The following is a 9019-nucleotide window of genomic DNA, read 5'->3' on the forward strand; positions in this document are numbered from 1 at the left end:
TAGAGGTCTAAATCCTCAGATGCTTACTCAGTTTTTTCCAGGAAAAAAAACCCAACCCAGCAGAGTTTTTGGAAAGCGTTCCTTTTCTGAACTTGTGCGTCACTCTAAAGTATTTATATAAATATAACATTCATTTGAAAGTTTTTAAATCAAGCTCTAATTTCAATCTGTGAGTGAAAGCTTTATTCTAAATAGTTAAAAGGGAAGTGATGAAAACACAAGAATGGGTCTTTTTATGCCTATTAAGAAACAAAAGGGGAAAAAATGTCTAGAAGCCCAGAGGGGAAGAAGAATGGGTGGAGTCATTGCTAATTGGGAGGTTGTTGGTCTGGAAGGTGAGCATCTTAGTTATGGAAGTAAAGCTATGGAAGACAGGACAGTTGATTTCAGAATTATATCCATTATTAACAGACCTCCACTTCTGTCCAGCCAGCTCAGCATCAACAGAGCATGTCTTTAGCAAATTCAGATTGGTTTGGTTGAAACTTGGTAATGGGCTAGGTGTTGAAAAGGCAAATAACTTGGTAAAAGTGTATCGGTATTTAAAGGCAGATACAAAAGAGTGGTAGGTCTCGCCAGTTAGTAGAATGAACTCTTTTTATAGTCCTGTATTTTGCTTTGAGAATTGAAAGCTTTTCATTTTGTACAATGGGTGCTGTTTTATGTGTAAGGAGTAAATATGCAGACAAAGCAAATCACATACTGCATGTTGTATTTCACTTCAGAAAACCTTCATTTTTTTTTCAGTCTGCTAGTTTTTGTTTTGTCAGAAAGAAGTGGTTTCTTGTGTTTGAATAAAAAAAATAGGGAAATCCACAGCTACTCTGTCACATGTCCCATTCACTTAATGTCATGATAATTTTGCCTGAGTAAGGACTAAGTAAAAGCTACATAAGGACCTTAGGATTCAGTCCAAGAGGCCTCATAGTTAAAATTGCTCAATTTAGGGTGCTAAAGTACAGTGGATGGTTTATTTATGAGAGGGACAAGGTGTATGGGGTAATATTTCATTGGACCAACTTCTGCTGGTGAAAGAGACAAGTTTTTGAGGGACACAGAGCTCTTCTTCAGGTCTTCAGTTTATTTATAGTCTGTCTGCATTTCTGGTTTATGTTCAGCTCTTCTCCTGCTTTTCTGTTTATGTCAAACCCTGCTGCTGCTTCTTTGCAATATCTCTAAATTACGTGCTTCCTTTCTAACTGTCAGAACCCCTTCACATGCTACCTTGATTTTCTTTATCTTGGTTTCAGCAACCTCCTCCTCTCTGAAACGAACCTATTAAATTTATACAATTGCTACCATTAGTAGTCTTCCTCTCTGCAGTCCCAGCCATGTGATTCCCCTCTTCATATCCCTTCCTTTCCTGTCACTTTCATCAAGTGCAAACTTACTGTCTTCAGAGTCCTACGGCATTATTATTATTTATTATTTGTATTGTTGTAACACCTAGGTGCACAGATCCTACCTTCTCTCTTAGTTCTCCCTGCAGACCCTTTTTAATCCTCCTCCGATTCTCATCTCCACACCTTCTTCCATACTTCTTCTAGCTTGCTACTCACTTCCTGGCCCCTGAGTCTTGTCCAAAGCATGATGTAATTAGTAAGAGACTTCACTGAGCTTTGGATTAGGCCCCTTCTCTCCCAACTGATTTCTGTTTATTCAAATCCCTCCTTAAAACACATTTCATCCATGAAGCCTTTCGATAATAATCCACCAAAGATAGATAAATAATAAACCCTTCTCCTCACCCTATACCCAAAACTATATTTTCTCTGTCTGACTTAGATTATATGTTCCTTGGAGCAGAGGCAATGTCCTCCTGCAGGGCTGTGAATGGCTGAGCATGCTGCACTCAGCAGTCATATTAGAGTAAAATAACTATTTGTCTTCCTTGGGGAAGAATACATTTGTAAAAATTATAACAATTTATGAACAGAACATATGTAATAAATATGGGAATTATAATTTGTAGCCAACTCCTGACTTCATCCCCGTTGCCTGTTCCCTTTCAGCTGGAAACATTTCTAATAACAGCATTGTTGCATGTTGCAAAGCAGTATACTTATGTTTGGCTGCATGGCATAAGCTGCTCTGCAAATACACCAATCCAAAACAAGGGGCATTTTCCCCTAGAAGCAAAATATTGAATCTCAAATTGTTCCAGCAGACAAAATTGAAAGCTTCCGATAAACCGTGAAAAAGATTCAAGGCTGCCCTGTGAATCTACCGTTTAGAGGGTCTGGAATACTGCTGTGGCACTAGAATGTTAATCTGACAGTGTCTGGATACTAGGCAGCCATCAGAACAGTCGCATTCCAGGGGGCCCATTGCAAGCTGAGCTGTGAATAGAATGTTTACAGCAAGATGCAGAGCCAAGATGTGCTGTATGCATGAACTGTGCCTGACTGCCATGCTAATAGCAGTGCCACACAGGCGTTTCCAATGAAAGGCAAAGTAAGTGTTCTGGATTTAAGACTGATAGTCTGACAGGTGGATCACACCAATATATAGATACATGTCTGAAATGTGTGTATGCATTGTAAAACAGGCATCGTTTGTAGGAATCGCATGTTTTAATCTATTTCAACCCTCAAATATTACTTTTCCTTAATTTTAATAGATGCTTTAAGATGTTAGAATTTGAAGCTAAAAAGACATAAAATAAAAGTTTAATTATCCCACAGCATGAGTGGCACTGTGTATTTTGTTACACAGATCACAGAGGTCATATTTTTAGAAATCTGTATTAAAATTCAATATGGTGGCCCTCAGGAAAATAATGGCGTAAGATATAAAAAACTTATTTCATGCAAATTAGTCCAATGTCAGTTGCTTAGCTTGCTTTCATGAAGTATGCGACAGTGTTTTATTGTGGTGTTTCTAATTTTTTTTTCCAGATAGTGGCGGTAGTGCTAAAGGGGAACGACTAAGTGCCAAGCTGAGGGCTCTGCCTGGAACAAATGAGCCCTATGAAAGCAGCAGTAATAAAGAAATAGGCAAGTGGACTGTGGTACCTTCTGAGTTGCCCCATCTTGCCGAGACAAAGGGAATGAGAAAAATAATTGCTAAAAATCATATTGAATTGCACAAAGTGTGGAAGAATTTTCATCATGAAACATGGATGGAAAAATAGTTATAGCTTCTTTGTTCCCAGATCTACCATTAAATCATTAACTTATGCTTGTATGTTGTCAAAGGGACATATCCATTTCAAAAAGTGATTTCAACTACCGAATCTGCTCACTGCAGTCCTCTACCGGTTTTTGTACTTTTACAATCACACATTCTTATTTTATTAAGGGGAGCTTTTCAAAAGAGCCTAAGGGAGATAGGCACCTAAATCCCATTGAAATTCATTAATGCCTGGAATTCTCTTACTGAACCCATCCACCATTCCTCCTCTGCCAAGCCCCTTCCTAAAACCTATTTCTCTAAGTCTTGCATATTAACTATATACCTGTAATAAAGCAATAGAAATAATTTTGAAAAAGAAACTCTAGCCACCAGAACATCTGCATGACCGCTATTGTTCTCTTCCTCCTCTCTGTGTTATCTCCTCCTGTTCTGTAATGGGGTAATGTAGACCCCCAAACCTGCATATACTCTTACACCCATGCAGAATCTCATTGACTTCAATGAGACTGCACGTGGGCATAATGGTTTGAGCTAGTAAATCCCAATGCGGTAAATTCTTCAGGGCACAAAATCAGTGTCACTCTTGTCCTGTAAAGCATCTTGCACAGCTATAGCATGCTCCACATAATTCTTGATTTTAGTCTCGTGTGATTGATACAAGCTCATAGACTCATAGATATTAAGGTCAGAAGGGACCATTATGGTCATCTAGTCTGACCTCCTGCACAATGCAGGCCACAGAATCTCACCCACCCACTCCTGCAATAAATCTCTCACCTATGTCTGAGCTATTGAAGTCCTCAAATCATGGTTTAAAGACTTCAAGGTGCAGAGAATCCTCCAGCAAGTGACCTGTGCCCCATGCTACAGAGGAAGGCGAAAAAACCCCAGGGCCTCTTCCAATCTGCCCTGGAGGAAAATTCTTTCCCGACCCCAGATATGGTGATCAGCTGAACCCTGGGCATGTGGGCAAGATTCACCAGCCAGATACCCAGGAAAGAATTCTCTGTAGTAACTCAGTTCCCACCCCATCTAACATCCCATCACAGGCCATTGGGCTGATTTACCATGAATAGTTAAAGATCAATTAATTGCCAAAATCTTGTTATCCCATCATACAGTCTCCATAAACTTATCGTTTCAACTGTTTTTTCTTTTGAATCCTAGATGCTTCCTATGTAGATCCACTTGGACCACAAACAGAGAGACCAAAAACTGCAGCAAGAAAAAGAATGGATGAAGATGAGTTTGCTGATGAAGAGTTAGGAGAGGATTTGCTTCCAGAATAATGTACAGTACAGGATAACATTTATGTATTTTGAAAGTTTTAGCAGAAAAATATTCAGAAATAATAATTTTATATTAGAAACTGATAAAATGTTTGAGGAAAAATTCATGTTGTATTTATGGTAATGTACATATAAAATTGTGAATTTGGAGTCAAGAGTTTCTATTATAATCAATAAAAACAGTAAAAAAAATGAGTTTTTTGTTTTGATCGTGCATACAAGCAGTGCTCAGGCACTTTTCTAACAAACTGGTTGTGAATTGTAGCAAATTTAGAAAGCTTTTGTTTGCACAGATATTACACATTGTAACAGTATCAAGCATAGATGTCTCTTCAGTGGCTGTACATTTTTATAGAATCTTTCAACCCCAAATACCTCAAAGATCATGCAAGAAGGATGGAAATTTCACAGGCCTAATGAGAGAGCAGAATTTACTTTAATAATCAATATGAACTGATTTACTTTAACAGTGTCACACATTACACTGTCATCTTCAAGGCGCAATTCAGCAAAGCACATAAGCAAATGCTTAATTGAATGAGACATAAGCACATACTTAAGATCAGGCTTAAATGATTTGCTGAATCTGAGCCAAAATGTAGCTAAACTCAGACTTCAAAATTGGCACCTACCTCCTCACTCAAGAAGTCAGCTCCTTGGGTGTTTAAAAGCAAAGTATCATATTTTTGTCATTTTACTCCTGTTAGCCCAGGGTGTGGACAGAGTGCGCTGGATATTATTCTAGCATGTGCTAGAATCAACAGAATTTGTAACTAGATTTCAGTTGCAGAATCGTAGTTATTGAGAACTGAGCTTGATTTTCAGATCCCAGGTTGAGTGTGCAGAACTGACAGAAAAAACATCATTTTACTTGTGAACTGAGCAAGTCTGATATGAAGATATTGACAGGGTGACCATATTTCCCAAAGAGAAAACGGGATACCCCAGCCGCTCACCCAAGGCGTTGCCCTACCTCCACACAAGGCTGTCGCCTGTCACTGGAACCCTGAGGAGGGCCCCTCAGGAGTCTGTCATCTGTCACTGGAACTTTGCAGGGGCTCCCTGTCGTTTGTCACTGCTGTCACCTGTTGCTGGAACCCTGCCAGGGCCCCACTGGCTGTTGGCTCCGGAGTCCTGCAGCCCCTGGGGTTGAAGCAGAGAATGTCAGGGAAGTCTCTGGAGTCACAGAATCCATGACTTCCATGCCATAAACGTAGCCTTAATTATTTGACATTGATAACCACAAGTGACGGATTTGTATTAACCACAAATCAACCAGGCATTTGAACCAGCTCCCAAACCCAAGAGGTGGAATCAGATCACTTGACATCATCAACCCTGGGCTGAAGAATCACCTATTGGAGAAGTCTTTGGGGTAGAACCCTACATCAGAGACAGCTGCATGGCCAGGCATTAGGGTCCAGAGATCCTCAAAATAGTTAGCTGTGGACGAGCTGAGCCTACCTGCCCCATATGGGTTCCATCCAGCCATAACAGTTTTCATTAAATATAAACCTGTTTCAAAATTTTGAACTTTAGGACATGACAAAGGAGGTAACTCAGGCCTCAGCTACCTCCATCAGCAATTCCTGCAGTCCTGGACCTGCAGCATCAGAAGGGATTGGAAGTCTTCCCTAGGGCATGCACTGCAGCAGCGACTCTGACACCTTGCTCATACGTGGAGCCATTACACAATGGTCAGGTCAAAATTTTGCATTTCTCTGTCCCTCTCATGATGTAGAAAACTGGGCATGCAATGCAGCTGCTATTGTGGGCCCCATCCAAAGCCCATTGAAGTCAAACAACACTAGTGCATATTAGACATCGATGCACCTTATTGTTCGCCCTCTTGAAACATGAGCTCTTTTATTAATGAATAGGGTGAAAGAGCTAGGTACAGTGACAGATCTCCACACTCAGGCAAAACTTCCATTAGCTGCAAAGTTACAAGAGAATTCAATGCGAATTTTGATTGCATAAAGATGATTGGGTCTTTAATAGTCATGGTCCTGAGTGACATTTGGATCTACATCTGAAATTTCCCGAAGTGTGCAGATGTCCCACAGCTCTACCTATCCTTTAGCACATACAAACAAACCACTGTCACCAAGAAGGCCCACTGCTTAACATAAGAACGGCCATATTGGGTCAGACCAAAGGTCCATCCAACCCAGTATCCTGTCTACCGACAGTGGCCAATCCCAGGTGCCCCAGAGGTAGTGAACCTAACAAGTAATGATCAAGTGATCTCTCTCCTGCCATCCATCTCCACCCTCTGACAAACAGAGGCTAGGGACACCATTCCTTACCCATCCTGTCTAATAGCCATTAATGGACTTAACCTCCATGAATTTATCCAGTTCTCTTTTAAACCCCTGTTCTAGTCCTAGCCTTCATAACCTCCTCAGGCTGACTGTGCACTGTGTGAAGAACTTCCTTTTATTTGTTTTAAACCTGCTGCCCATTAATTTCATTTGGTGGCCCCTAGTTCTTATTATGGGAACAAGTAAATAACTTTTCCTTATTCACTTTCTCCACACCACTCATGATTTTATATACCTCTATCATATTCCCCCCCTAGTCTCCTCTTTTCCAAACTGAAAAGTCCTAGCCTCTTTAATCTCTCCTCATATGAGACCCATTCCAAACCCCTAATCATTTTAGTTGCCCTTTTCTGAACCTTTTCTAATGCCAGTATAGTGGAGTCGCATCTTACACAGGGGTTAGGTTCTAAAGTCAGCGTGTACGGCTAAAATTGCGTAGAGTCAAAATTACCCTTGAAAATCCCTTAAATCGCCCATGAAGTACAGTATACTGTACATGGTTTTGTGTATACAACCCTGTACAGTAATATGTATAAATGTATAATGTATATAGTAATGTACAGTATATAATAGAGTACATATGCAAAATATAATTTTACAGTACAGTATTTTTAATTACAGGGGGTCGTCAGGGCTTGATGTCAATCCAGGAGATGGAGGTGACGGAGAGCGAGTCATAGACCAAGTAGTTGGCTCTGGTTCAGCTTGAGAAGTTGATTACGTAGGCTGATCTGCTGCTGGTTGTTTTTCCTTGAAAAACATGGTGATGGGCAACTGTCGCAGTTGTCTCTTGAGCTGCTCAAACATTTCTTGATACAGTCTCAAATCGTCCGTAATACTACTTCTGATTTTGAGGCTTCGTTCCATAGAGGGATCGTATTCAAAAATTAAATCATTCTTCATTGGCAGATGCAGCTTCACCAGTAGTCTGCACGTTTTTGAGGTTGAAGCGGTTCCTAAAACTGTTAAGCCAACTTTGGCTGGCTTTGAATTCCTTCTCATCAGAAGGCTGTCCCTCTTCGGCGGGAGGTTTGAACAGCGCGTAGAGGCTAAGAGCCTTTTCTCGCAACATGTTGCCATCAATAGGCACACGTTTACGGTTCATGTCTTCCAGCCATAAGTTTAATGCCTTTTCAGTCTTCACTAAAGTCTTATGACACACCTGGCTCATCACTTTAGCAGTTATTGGAGCACTTGATGCCATGGCTTGATGAATTTCTCTCTCTCGAATCTTGATGGCACAGATGCTAGATTCGTTGCAGCCATATTTATGCGCCACGTTGGAGACCAACATGCCATCTTTCAATAAGTCCAACACAGCCAGTTTTCCCTCCAGCGTTGGAGCAGCTCGCTGTTTCTTCGGTTGAGTACCAGATGAAGTAGTTGGCTTGCATTTAGGGGCCATGTATGAAAAATACGTATCTTTAAACACTAAAATCACACTCAGCATGGCAAGATGCTCACACTATGAGAGGCACACGGGAACTGAGACCGACTGAGGGAACATCAGATTCACGTCTCCCATCTCACGCTCACTCCGGGGCATACGCTCATTGAATGGAATGGTGGGTGGAATCGCCCGCACTATTTTACAGGTATCTTGTTGTTTTTCTTTTTTTTTTGCCGAGCGCGTATAGTTAAATTTGCATAAGTTAAATGCGCATATGATGCGACTCACCTGTACATCTTTTTTGGATGTGATCAGCTCATCAGTAAAGAACAGCTGGCTGAAGCGGAAAATGGGCAAGATAGAGCTGATGCTGGTGGTCAGAGGAAAGTATTTTGAAGATTTGCAACTATGAGGCAGTCTTCTTTGGTTGCAGGTACACCCCCACAATTGGTCAAATCAGCCTGTAGTTTAGGAGCACTCTTACACGCCTCATTGAAACTAAGCTTTCACATAGCAGTATCTGCAAGCAATGCTTTCTATCGTCTCTGGTTACCAAGGAGACTCTGTCCCATCCTGGTGGACAATGAACTGGCCTCAGTTATTCAAGCTTTGGTCACCTCTCAGCCGGATTACAGCAATTCAATATACCTGGGCATGAAACCTTCAGCACTGAGGAAATGTCAATAATATTGAACACTGCAGCACTTCCCCTCAGCCACATTGGCAACAGGTCGTACCTCAAACCTGTCCTCTGCTCTCTACACTGGCTTCCCACAGAATGTCAAATCAAGTTCAAAGTCTCAGTCCTTGTCTAAAAGAGACTCCATGGTATCTAAAAGATCAGCTAAAGCTCCAGGATGAAGACTCTGGTAACAACTTCG

The 9019-nt window shown here is 41.0% G+C and overlaps 1 protein-coding gene across 6 annotated transcripts in view; it reads left to right on the top strand.

Annotated features, from left to right (window-relative positions):
- IFT88 (intraflagellar transport 88) overlaps positions 1-4629 on the top strand; it is a 77671-nt gene extending 73042 nt beyond the window's left edge. For 2 of the 6 annotated variants that reach the window (XM_037890872.2, XM_037890866.2), the window contains exons 24-25: positions 2898-2996; positions 4303-4629. In XM_037890872.2, the coding sequence (XP_037746800.1) occupies positions 2898-2996; positions 4303-4424 (221 nt within the window). In that variant the 3' untranslated portion in view covers positions 4425-4629. The remainder of the gene's footprint in view (positions 1-2897; positions 2997-4302) is intronic. The other 4 variants (XM_037890884.2, XM_043530524.1, XR_005224065.2 and 1 more) reach the window with 3 other exon arrangements.
- The last annotated feature ends 4390 nt before the right edge of the window (positions 4630-9019 follow it).

This window comes from Chelonia mydas, chromosome 1, assembly GCF_015237465.2.
Source record: "Chelonia mydas isolate rCheMyd1 chromosome 1, rCheMyd1.pri.v2, whole genome shotgun sequence".
NCBI classification, from domain to species: domain Eukaryota; kingdom Metazoa; phylum Chordata; order Testudines; family Cheloniidae; genus Chelonia; species Chelonia mydas.